The 13,871-nt window shown below is 30.6% G+C and overlaps 1 protein-coding gene across 1 annotated transcript; it reads right to left on the bottom strand.

Annotated features, from left to right (window-relative positions):
• On the bottom strand, positions 5,494 to 6,377 carry LOC109346931 (protein GLUTAMINE DUMPER 3-like). The gene has a single exon (XM_019586673.1). It carries the CDS (start codon positions 6,256 to 6,258, stop codon positions 5,755 to 5,757), a length of 504 nt encoding a protein of 167 aa, XP_019442218.1. The 5' UTR covers positions 6,259 to 6,377; the 3' UTR covers positions 5,494 to 5,754.

The following is a 13,871-nucleotide window of genomic DNA, read 5'->3' as shown; positions in this document are numbered from 1 at the left end:
GAGTAATTTATTCTTGGAGTAAATGAACTGCCTCTCATAAAAAAAATATAAAAACAAAAAATCATAACAATGATTTAATATTTTGCGCTAACAATATTAAGATTTTTCACATTATCAACATATTATTAACATTAACTCTCAAACAAATATCCAAAAAAAATACAACAGCCATTAAAAAATGTTTATTTGATGGTTCTCAAAATCTGAATGTGGATTAACGCCTATACATACTTGATACTTGAGACGCTACTCTTGCATATGTTAGAAAGAACTCTAAAAATACAATTTCATCCACATTTAAGATGTTTTAGAAGCAAAGTATATGTCTTTTATGAGATACCAATTTGAAACATTATTGAACAAAATCAAAGCTCATAGCAAATAAATATGAAGTAATACAGTGCTGAAGCAAAATCCGTCCACATCTAGGTTTAGGTATTGGGGATCCACAAATTAATTAAAATAGGTATGTTAGGGGTTGGTCTCCTCATCATGAATATTGTTGCTTACTTTCATTTGGAATGGTAATTCCTTCATATCAATGTATGGTTATAAGTTCAAACAAATAAGGGCATGGGTTGTCGGAGTGGTCTCTTAAAGTTGTGTTTGGATGGAACCTTGCCTTCCTTTTCAATCTTGCATTGGCTACTGCCTAGAACCTTCCATTTTCAATCTTATGGTGTATGGTTCTTATAGCATCACCTAGGAGAACTGATTATTCTCTATATCTCTCTCTCGGACAATTAAGTATTGTAGTTGGGTGCTTTGGGGTATAAGCAAAGGTGCTAAGCACGGATTTGTTTTATTTTGCTAACCAAGTCAAAAATTTGAAGCTACCCTCAAATTTTAGTAAACTATTGGGCTATTGGGCTTACTCCCAAAGAAAACCCAAAAGAAAGTGAGAGAGATTCTCATCACTTTATCATCAATCAAACTTTGAAAGAACACTTAATTGTTTTCTCCTTTGTCGTGTTATTATTTCAATAGACTCAACTGTTTTCTCCTAGAGCTCTCCTTATCAAAAAAAAGAAGGTATGTACAGGAAGATGTTTTGTAAAATTTTAAGCTAGTTCTTTAATGTTATCTCCTTCTCTATATGATTTCTTAATAAATGATATCTAATTTATATTTGCTTTGTCCAATAATGAAAAACATGATTCTTAATTAGTAAGATTAATTGCGTCATACTTAATTAAAATATCACGAAGTTGAAGACCAAAAACTTGCAATTATTTTTCCAGATTTGATCACAACAACTATCAAGTATTAACTATTTTGTATTTTGATTTGTTTATTGATAAAGTTACATAACTACAGATGCTTGTTTTTTTGCTATGTCAAAAAACTAAAAAGTTTTCTAGCAAATATTAAGCAACACCAATATTTTTCATATCCATTTTGTAACGGGTAAAGTTGAAATATCCGACTAAACTAAGGTCAATATCTTTAGTATGACGTAATCAATTCGAGTTAGAAAATAGTAAGAAATGATATGAAAAAAATTATTAAATTTTGCACTTTTAATACATTTAAAGGGATTAAATTTTGGCAGGAAGTTAGTATCCCTCATAGGTATATAAGTATATTAACCAAACACAAATAAACCATCCTTGATGAAATCATCATACCCGATTAGATACATGAAAGTTGATAGGAATAAATGTATTAGTTACATGATGACATCAATGATAGACAAAGCAACAGCATAAAATCTTCCCTGCACATGATATCAATATTGATGTCATACTAACTTCTCAACCCCTCTTTGCATAAATTAAACATCCCCATTTATTCATTTATTTAAATTACCCAAATTTCGTTTTCTTTCTAAATATATCATATAGCTTTCCCTTTAATAATGCAAAGATATTTTGATACAGACAAATTTGTTGCATCAATTTCAATAAAGCCTTGACAACGACAATGATCATTATGGGTAATATAGTGGACCATATTTGATGGCAATAAATTGGCATTCTCAGTAGGATTACTTATTGTTACACAGTGCATTTTTTATTGATTGTTTTTTATTATTGCGGGTTCATAATTTTCTATAAAGTAAGCTTGATAACGTAACAAGTTTAGTTTATAAAAAAGTTAATAAATCAAGAGAAAATGAAAAGGAAAATATTTACATCTTCAAAATGTTGATTTTTTTCAACTCCCAAGGAAAATAGAGGCAGGATTGATTATGCGTTTAAATTTTAATATTTTTTCACCAATTTTTTTTGTATATTTTTCCTTGTTGAGGAACCTAATGAATTACTACACGGAACAATTTTTCAACTATTACGTGGTTCACATTCATATTGGTGAAGTGTAACCATAAATTGAGTAATTTCAATTTCATAGAGTTCTTCAACATCTTGCAGCTAGTACTTTAAAACCAAAAAGATCATGAATCTATATGAGAACATGTTACATGGTTTTAGCTTCCTGTATATTATATAAATCTAGTGAGAATAAGTTCTTATTGATAGGTAAAAGAAGTGTAATTCAGATTCACTCCACTACTAGAAGATCCGGTACTATAATAATATAAAATAATTTAAAGTCTATATTGTTATAATAGATTCAAGAATACATGTCATTATCCTCATTTAATACTAAACTCCTAGAATGAAGTGGATATTGACTATAGTCTATAGGGATGGATAAAATGACATATGAGGGAGGGGTCACATATATAGAGAAGGCCCAATATATAAAAATATATGCATGTCTATACTAAATGTGCTATTTTTTCTCCAAAAAAAAAACTAGATATGTAAGTAGTTATACAAAGTATATGTGAGAGGGGAACCCATATTGCCCTTATTGAATCAAATCCCTTTTTAAGCATTGAAACTTATTTGAATAGTTATGATTAAAATATACAATATGACTGTTTTTTGCTGGTTATGTGATAATGAAGTAGTAACTTTAATCAACATTCACAAAATACACATTATGCTCTCTAGATAAACCCAACATAAATAAATGCGTAGAGATAAACAGACAAAACCGGCACGAAGAATATTATTTTTGATGAACGAGTATAACACTACTAAATCAAAGGTCTACTTTGGGCTACTACACTAAGAAATTAGAGGGAAGCATTTTCTATGAAAAAGATCTCATTATGAAGAGACAAATGATTGATTTTCTTAATATTTTTAATGACAAAAATATAATTTCATAATAAATAAAAAGATAAAAATATTATTATATAATATTATTTATATGTTATTGTGTATCATTTGTCTCCATGCGCAAGTCAAATATCAAGTGTCGTCCTTATCCATTTAGCCTCGTTCATGAAATTGCAAGGCTATTGCTAGTTACTCGCATAATTGATAATTTGATACTAAATTTAAAAGTAAAAGTGCCTGTAGTCTTACTTTTACAAAAGCAACCCAAATTAGAAATTGCCCAACATACAGTTCGCAAGTAATGAATGCCTACACTTTACTATTGTACTAGGCTCCTTTATATCTCATGTTGCTTTGGTCACTACCATATTTAAAGTGTATGTTTCTACTATATATTTATCTTATTTAAAAAAATTACACCATCAATACATTATTCATCATGTATTAATTTTATATAAAAGAGCAATGTGATGATGTTTAACAAATAATGTCAAGTATAAAATTCTTAAATTTTCAGTGCTAGGTTTTAGAATTATACTAATGTGCATTTATAATATTATAATATGACGACACTTATTATCTTTCTATCGATATCACAGAATAGGGAAATTTATAATTGATACATCCGTTGATATTAAACTTATTTATACTCCTTTTTTCTTTCAATACATCCCTTATCCCGGAATTTATACTAATCTTCCTTAAGTTTTATCCTGTCAACTTTATGATATTGGTATTATACTGACTATTGAGAATAATGATGGCATCACTCTTACGGTCCCTATACAACATTACTTTAATATAAATTTTAAGGGAAATAAATCTAATTCTAAAATAAGAGAGATCAATGAATGCATGTATGCTCGAAAGGAAACTATTGATCGATAAAAATTATATTAAAACCTACTCGTAAGAGATTATAATGTATTTTCGAAAATAGAAAAGTATCTCTCACACACACGTGAAGTTCAGAGATAATGGAGTTATCCCTCCATCTTTTAAGTTCAATTTTTTTTTTAAAAAGGTGGTAATTTTTCTCAACTTATTTTATTGGAGAAGGGAAGGGAGAAAATGTTAAAACATGCTTTATTTTATATTTTATTTTTTTCCTCCCCTTAACCTACATCAGCTTACACCAGGTTTTCGTTATAAAAAACCATGCCATAATTTTCTAACAATATTAAATCCATCACTCTCTTTTTTATATAAGAAAAAACATAACTTTCAAAATGCAATTTTATTGAAACGTTATATAGAAGGGGTGAAGTAAAGGAAATTTAAAGTTCGAATATTATCCCCAACAAATATAAATATATTAACATTCCTCGATAAAAAAAACTAGTAAAAAATCTAAGAAAATGCTAGCTTGGCATGAATCTAACGAAACACGAAGAAAATGGCAGAGTTTGTGGAAACAGTACAGAGTTTCAGACTTTCAGACATCACTTCGACTTTGAAGATTCTCTGGGCAGTTTCCATGCCCGAAGGTTGCAATATTAAAAGGAACATGATATTAAAAGCAGAGAAACTCGAAAATGGAGAAAGAAAAAAATAGATAGGAAATAAAATAAAGTGATCCAAGTTAGAAGAGTGCCACGACACAATGAAGCGGAAATTGCGCTGCAACTTTCACGATTTCTTCTCGCCGCATCAACACACACATCACAATTCTTCTAACCTTGCTTTCTTGTACCGCATTACACGTATTCTCCTTCATACGACACTGCAATGTATGTTCACCACGTCTTGTAATCCCATCTGTAAAATTTCATCCATTTTTTCACATGCTTGGTTTCTTTCAACATTCAATCCTTGCCGTTCGTATATAAAAGACTTTAATATAGATAAAAATTATTGTTCATAATTTCTATGCTTCAAAATAAACCGGTGAGATATGTTTGGCATTCCTTGAAAACTTATAAGTCATTAACGAAAAATTATGAACTTATAAATTAGTTTGTTAAACAAAATTGTTTTGTAAGATTAGCTTATAAGCAAACATCTCACTTAAAAATCAAGTCTTTTCATAAGCAGCATATCAAATATGAAAACCGGTCTCAAAGGATCATGCCAAAGACAACTAAATTTATGGCAACCCTTGCTGCGAATAAAAATTTCTATTGATCCAACTACTAAAAAATTATTAATTAGTAAGTATCTCATCTACACAAAACCCAAACATCATAGAAGAATGAGTCACTCCATACAATATTTACTTGTTAATTTTTTGGTTTAAGTAACTTTTCAACAAATCATAGTATCATACATATGGAGCGACACTATTTTTGATACAAAATATGTTCTCCCTAACCATCCAATAAATCTTATCTCATGGTTGATGAAAAGGAAAACACAACCAAAATTGAGATAACAGATAAGCTTCCATTCCAGTTTCCACCTCATCCAAATTTACATTCCCGAAATGATGTACACTAAAAAAGGAGAAAGGTTTGGATGAATCTACGGACCAATCCTTTGGACATGCAAGCTAGATGGCTTGCACATCGAAATAAACACTTAAAAAAGAAGGACCAAAAACCTGTTATACGAGCCTTGGTTTTTCATAAAACCATCTATCCCCAGCTACAAAACAAAAACTAAAAAACAGAAATTTTGCTTAAACTTAACAGTTCTGATCTGATGAGGTTTCTCTGTTCTCGTTCTGCAACACAGGATGGTCGCCACCACCGCTCCCTTGTTTCACCATCTCTGATTTCTCTTCGTTCTGGTCGCAGGTACAAGTGCTGGTGTTGCTGCCAAAAGAAGAGGACCTGCTACTACTAGTGCTTGAAGACACTGGTGTGGCTAAAAATGTTGGTTTGTCTTGTCCTGCCATAATAACCAAGATTTTCTCCTCGTATGGTTTTTGAGGTTTGTTGATTTCGTCGTTTTTGATATCACCTGCTTCGAGGTCACGTTCTCCATCGGCGTTATCATCGAGGTAACCAGAGAGCTTCCAATAGGAGCAAGCAAGAATGAGAAGAGCGAAAGCTATGAGACCCAACATGGCAGCTAAGCCACCGAACAAGTATGGAACAGGGGAATGCCATGGAGAGTGTGGTGGTTGTGGTGACACAGGGGCTCTTTCAAACTCGTGTATTGGTTCTCTGAAATATGCACTCGCCATTTTTGTTGGTGTTGTTGTTGTTGTGAAACAGAGTGGATAGGGAAAGAAGAGAGAGATAGGGAGAGAGAAAAACAGGGGAAGTAGTGTAGAGAGTAGGAAAAAGGAAGTGAAAGATCAATTGGGTTGAGAAGTGGGTGAAGGGATGGGAAAGATATTTATAGAGAGTAAGAAAGTGGTTTTCATTACAACTTTGGATTATGGGGAGGGAGAGAGGTGATTCATGTAGTCATTTACAAGGATTACCCTCTCCCATAATCTTTATATCTTCATATTTCATACTAATCAAACTTCATAAAATAAAATTAAAATATTAATTTTTATTTTTATAAAAAAAAATTAATTATATAAAGCTTTTTCATAGGAGAGTGATGGGTCCAGTGTGGGAGTCCTTACCTTATTATTAAGTTTGTTAATTAGAAAATAAAATTAGAGTACAATATATAATCAGAGTCTTGTACTCAGCACATGATATTAAAAAAATTAACAAAAAAATTGTTAAATTTCCTTAAGATAAAAAATATATTTAAAAAACTTATTCTTAGAATAAATAAATCCTTACTCTAACTTTATATTATTAATTATATATAAAATAATCAAACTTAATACGAAACTTATTGAAATACGATGTTCACAATATTTATTAAGAGTTTGATCAATTGTGCCTATAAGACTGTATTACGTCAGGTGTAAGAGAATTAACAATGTTTATTGAATAAAGCGATGTTAATGATGTTATTTTTAACAACGCTAATTAAAGAAAGTATTGTTAAAAGTGAAATTCATATATTTAACATGACTATGATTTCTTTAGTGAGCGTTATTAAATGTGTTATCTTTAACAATGCTTGTTGAAGCAAACGCTGTTAGAGATTACACATTCATATATTTAACATCACTTCTTTAGTAAGCGGCGCTATTAAAGGTGAAGAGCTGTTAAATATCATACTTCATATATTTAACAACACTTCTCCAATAAGCAATGCTAAACTCTTGTTTTAGTGAGCGAGAATCTTTTCAAATTCAAAAACAAAACTTCACACACAATAATACACATATGACACAGTTTATTATTTCTTTTACATTTCTTATTCTCCATGAGTAACATTTTTTCTCTCTTTTATTTTTAGTTTATCTTTTCAAGCAAATTATTGATTTTTGGTTTTTCTCTTCAAACATGAGGTAAATCGTTATATTATTTTAGCTCATTTATTTCTCTCTTCACTAATAATGTGATCTTTGTTTGTTGTGAAATTATGCAGCTATAGTGTTATAGGTTTTTGGCTATGGTTCACTGGTTTAGAATACAAGGTTTGAGTATAATGGTAAATTTTCCTTCTCAATTGCTGCTAATTTTGTATTTTTTCATAACTTTTACAATTTGTTTAGATATGCCATTTTTTATTTGTATTTGTAGCTTAGTTTGCATTGATCATTCATGAGCACATGAACACTTTGTAAAGGCTTGTACATTGGAGGAGAAAGAATAAACAATTTGTATAAGATCTCATTACTCATATGTTATTTTATAATATTTGAATCTGTTAAGGTTGAATGTAGCTGGAGTAGTTAGTGATTTAACAAATCTATTGTAAATGTGAGGGAGTTGGACATGTTTATCATGTGTTTAGTAGAATGTATGAGATAGAATTATATTATTTAGAAAGTAGACATTTAACAATGGTTAATTCAGTGGGTGCTGTTAAATGTCTATTTTCTACAATATTATTAAATATAATCTTATATATTATTATGCTAACATAGAAACATTATTAAATGATAATTTTAAGTGGTATTGTTTTACTATAATAACGTAGTGCTACTACGTTTGTTGAAATATAGAGGACAATTTTCGTTTCTTCGTCAGGATAGTATAACTTCATAGGATAAGAATGATGCCCACTCAGGGACATACTGTTCATGTCAACATCATATCAGATCGGGGAGAGCACAATTGGCGAAAATTTAACAGAGAGCACAACAGGCATAAATGTTCAGTAAAATTTTGGATAATGTTTCACACACAATCTATCTAGCTATAGTTATATGAAAGAGTTGCATCGTTTTACATTTAGATGAGAATAAAATGCCAGTAAGCAGTAAAAATAAATAGATGACAATTGACATAAGAATTATATAAATGTAAGGTAATGTAATATGTATGTATGTGTTTATAGGATTATGGTAACTTTTTATTACGTAGTTAAAGATTAAATTAGGCACATTTGTCTATAATAATACACTACCTAGCACTATTTTTTTTTTTGCTATAAAATTGAGACAAAAGGATCAAAGAATCTAACAAGGTACACAGAAATCACCCTATTGAAGGCGAGGGCCCGTGGAATCAAAATTGAAAGGAAAAATGAGGACATGCAGCACATGAGTGGTTGAGTAAAGAGTAAAGACATTGGAACCCAAGTTAAGGTTATCCGAACCTGCAATGGCGTTAGCATTCACATTAGTAATTAGCTTTGTGTACATCATGTTTCCATTGAACCTTATTAAAATTGCAAATATCATCAGAATGGTTTATTAAATAACATGTTTTTTTATCAGCATTATTAAATAACATGTAAATGTCAACCACACACTAAGTATAAAAAAATGTACATGCATGCATGTTTAATGAAATTGGATAGAGGAATATCTATAAAGTTAAATAATAAATATAAAGTGAAAATGCCGATGGCTATGGATCTTACAATTTTCATTATACCCATATCCTAATTGTAAATTCAATCCGAACAAAGAGATTCCAGCTTAGGAACTATCTGATTTGCTCCATCACAATTAACAATTTTACATGGAATAATAATCTAAAAAAGGGGATTCCATTAGTAGAATGCTTCGGATATTGGGGTGTTTTATCTATCTAAGATACTTATTAAATAAATATTCTTGGGGTACCCTTACCTTTTTCTCATGCTTTAATATATACATTTTTATAAAAATATAATGCAACAAACAGAACCATGTGACATCATAGTGTTTTAGATGGGGCCCATTCAGGTAAGATTAATGTGCAAACCACCTGATAAGTCGTACGGCATCATGGTGAGTCATGAATATAAGGTTCTCTGCCCAACTGAGTACAGTAAGAGGAAATTACGCTTCAGCCGTTTGATTGAAAATTAATTGTAACTGATCATCGTGAAACGGCGCGCATGCATGCGCCCATGGTATAGTTGAGGCTCACGCAATTTATCCCACCCAGCTGCTTGTTTTGTAGCTTAGTGAGAATATGTATAACATTAATAAATGTGGTGGGTGGAAACAAAGTGGAAACGATTGAGAAAGCAGAAGAAAGTGGGAACGATTTTTTCCTCAAAAAACTCTTGAAATAAAACAAAAACGGCAAATTTGCTTAAAAGGTGCATTTTGGTGTATTTTTTTTAGACTCATCAATACAATTGTCGAGTTCACTTTTTCTCTCTCCAAAAAAACTAAAGTCTCGTTAATAACATTGACGAGTTAATATATAAAATATTTTCGTAAAACTCGTCATCATAGCTAACGAGTTCCAATCTATTTTCATAGAAATGATATTTGGGGCTTATGAGTTCAAAGTATATCAATTCCTTTATATATAAGTATTGTGGTGGAGATATGGTTATTATTATCTTGGGGCTAATACTAACTCTACCAAATACTCACACACCTTGTCACATGTTAAATCATCACACCTATTTCTTAAGATATGTTTATGTTTTCAACTTTCTCTTTGTGTCTTCTATGTTTTTTATACCAAAGGAAAGTGTGCACTCTTCTCAAATAAGAAGAACAAATGAAGTATAATTATTTTAAGAGTAAACTATATTAATATTTTCTAAGGTGAAATTATATAGATTATTTATTTATTTTTTTATTTACACAAATCACCTCTGATTATTACACAAATCAACCTTAATTATATACATTCATTAACCAACCACACTATATGAGAGATAAATATAATTTCTTAAACAAAGAAACATAATTAATTCAAACAATGTTTATTCATTATTTCTCGTTAGTTACAATATATAATATAAGTGTAATTTAAACATCTTCTTCGAATTATTGATACACTTTGTAACGAAACAAAAATAATGAAGAGATCTTGACTTTAATAATATTTGAATTTTTTTCCACAATATATCATATTTTGTTTGACTTAATTATATTCATCACCATTTTTTGTTTAAGAAACTACACTTATATCTTCTATATGGGTGATCAATGTAATATTATATATAATTATACATGATTTGTGTAATAATCATGACTGGTTTGTATAAGTATATAAAAGTGGGAGATGAATTCTATAAACTCACTAAGACTATGATAATATCAGTATAATTTACTCATAGAATAATTATACTTTATTTGTTCTTCTTATTTGAGAAGATACACACTTACCTTGGTAAAGAAAACATTAAAGGATAGTAATAGAAAGTTGAAAACATATGACATATATTAAGAGATAGATGTGTTGATTTGACATATGTGGCAAGGTGTGTGAGTGTTTCATGGAGCTACTTGTTGGCCCCATGATACATATCATCCATTTCTCCATCAATTTATATATTAAAGAATTGATATATTCTAAACTCGCCAGCTACAAATACGAGTTATATGAAAATAATATTTTTAAACTCGTCAACTACAATGACGAGTTTTACCAAAATAATTTATATATTAACTCGTCAATGTCATCAGCCAGTCTTTAGTTTTTTGGAGAGAGAAAAAGTAAATTCGGCAATTGTATTGACGAGTTTAAAAAATACACCAAAATGGTAATAGATAGTTTAAAAGGTGCACCAAGACTGTAATATTTCAGTCAAAGTGCACCTCTTTAAGTAAATTTGCCACATAAAAACATCATAGATAAAAAATACATTCATGATGTATGAGTTTTGTTTCATCCTGATTCTAAAGTATATGTCATGACCGGACATTGGTGACAACCATTAACTCGAGATCGGGTGAGACAAGCATGACCTGGACATTGTCAAGCCTCAACAAGGCAATCGAACAATCTGAACAAACATGTTGTTCACCAAGCTAAAATGACAAGATAACACAAGACTCACTCATGACACTTCCCTACTGCGTCACTTGCACAAGGCTATTACCTCAATTGCACTACCTAAACCCCTACGACAAGCCACAAGCTACTACATGCTACTGTGCTTTTAGTTAGACGACGAGATGGACTTCCAGTATACGGCTACACATCCCATCATAGAGTATGGACCTACCAAAACTGCCTCACATGGGAGCAGACCCGACAAGCTATTTGGTCGGCTAGGTGAACACCATCTACAAATGAATATGCTCCTTACCTCTCCACTATAAATATGAGATTTTCGTTTAAGGAAGCTTACTTAAACACTCTTACTTACTCTATTCATTCTCTCTTACTTACCAAATATCTCTTGATATTATTCTTTCATACTCTATATCTCCTTCACATACTAACTTGATTGTTTGAGAACCATTTGAAGTACCTCTCGTTACACATTGAAACATTTCTGAGGCGGTTCTAGAAGATTCTACTCCAAGACTAAATAACATATCTTATATATTGTCATTGCATCATCCATAACTTATATATTTAACCATCATTGCATTATCCATTAATCCTAAATTCTCTTACAAGGGTATTCTAAGTTAAAATAAATAAGAAATGGTAAAGATGACGTGTTTGCTTTCTCACCACATATTTAAAGTTTGCTCTCCCCATACATTCTGAATATGAACTGATTTATTTATTCCGTATTCCGAACGTATGCAAGGTGGCATGATTTCAGTTGGGAAGCTACCAAATGAAATAACTTATTTCTCGTGCAATATTACACAATCGCACCAACTAGAATTAGTGACTTCACAATAATTCACAACCACATAACCAAAATATGACGCAATGCACGATTTCTTTTTCAACTGAATAAAGAAACAGCCTTAACAAATAAGTTCTATGAGCTGTATGCATTCAAAATAAGGCAAACAAATTTATGAATTTGATGATAGTTCCTTCACAAGGAGCTCCACATGTCCTTAATTGGTTGGCGACAAGGACCTCTTCATAATTGATATGGGACATGGTAAAAAAAACTAGACAAGATTGAAGTGCTCTCCACCCTTCTCCCCACTTGTATATGGTTTAAATTTATAGTCTCAAACCACATATTTGATATTGTTCTAAATTAATGATAATAAAACAAAAATTGTAATAATTTAAAAAATTTAATTTATATGATATATTTTTATTTGCACGTAACAAGATTTAAACATAGTTAGGATAATTGATTTTATTCATGATTTGCCTCGTAATTTGGAGTTGAGTTCAAATTTTGAAAACAATTTCACAATATTAACATTTTTTGTATATCAAGATTATCTCTTACCTTTTCTGAGTAAGAAGTCATCCCAGGATACCCTTATCCCTTATACTGTATGAAGTTAATGATTAATATGAGTTCCAAAATTGGGAAAGTTATATCATAGTATCCTTTCTCTATTGTCCATAGTCGTCACCATCCACCACCCAACGTACACGCCAAGGACAATGGGGATACAATTATATATATGACCCCATCCCATGTCTCCAAACACATAATCAATTGTGTTTATTTTATTTTATGTATACAATCCATATATACCCCCTTAATTTTTGTTTAATTATCAATTGTTACGCACATCCCACTGAGATTATTCTATCTGATCACTAATTGTCACTACGAATAATAATATAACAAGCCAAATAAACAAATGCGCAGAAAAGAGATTTGATATACAAGTCCAAACCAAATCCCACTCATTCCATTAATAAAATCACAATTACACTATGTGTCTCCTTCTCAGAATGTCAGAATAGTTTGTCTTTTCTTTTACAGTATGTTTATAATCATTATCATCTATAATTCTATCCTATATGCATTAAAATTCTGTGAAGCGTTTACTTCACATGTCATATTGGATAATAAGTAGTTTATTACTGTATTTTATTCTCAGTTTTATCATATTCCACATGCCCTAAACCTAAAGTAAGCACTAAAATTGTTGTTTTATCTTCACAACCAATTGACCTAGACTCTCGTCTCTCTTAATTCTTTCTTACAAAGACTCAATCTTCATTTTATCCGCCCCACATATTTGACAACAAATACACATCTTTATATAATAAAATATTTACATTTTAATATTTCAAAACTATCCAAAAATTCAATTACCACCCTCATTTATTAGGTTTCTATTAATATTGACTCAGTTGTTTCAACTCAACTTTTACGTAAGTGGAAATGACAAGAGGGCAAGGCTAGTGGTTTGAGTTTCAGTACTTCATCCAAAAGTTTGATACAAATTTTGAAACACTTAAAGATCCAATTAATTGATTAGATGTACTTAAAAGTAATGAAGTGAGTTTAAGACGTGTAAAGTTTCAAATCTGAAATAATTAATCATCATCCAAAGTTAATCAATTGGAATGGAGTAGTAGTGCACAATCATAGCATGGAAATAATTCATAAAAACTATATACATGAAAAGATATAGAAGTCAAAGCTTGAAAGAAGCTCTACGATGGAAATGATAAGGATGAAAATGCTTTACAGCTTTCCTTTTCATTGGTT

The sequence above is a fragment of the Lupinus angustifolius genome, chromosome LG01 (assembly GCF_001865875.1).
Source record: "Lupinus angustifolius cultivar Tanjil chromosome LG01, LupAngTanjil_v1.0, whole genome shotgun sequence".
Lineage (NCBI taxonomy): Eukaryota > Viridiplantae > Streptophyta > Magnoliopsida > Fabales > Fabaceae > Lupinus > Lupinus angustifolius.
Note: the sequence above shows the minus strand (reverse complement) of the source record. Positions and strands in the feature narration are given on the sequence as shown.

Bases quoted from the DNA above. Each gene is read 5' to 3' on its own strand.
- LOC109346931 (XM_019586673.1), bottom strand. From the start codon at position 6,258: ATGGCGAGTGCATATTTCAGAGAACCAATACACGAGTTTGAAAGAGCC.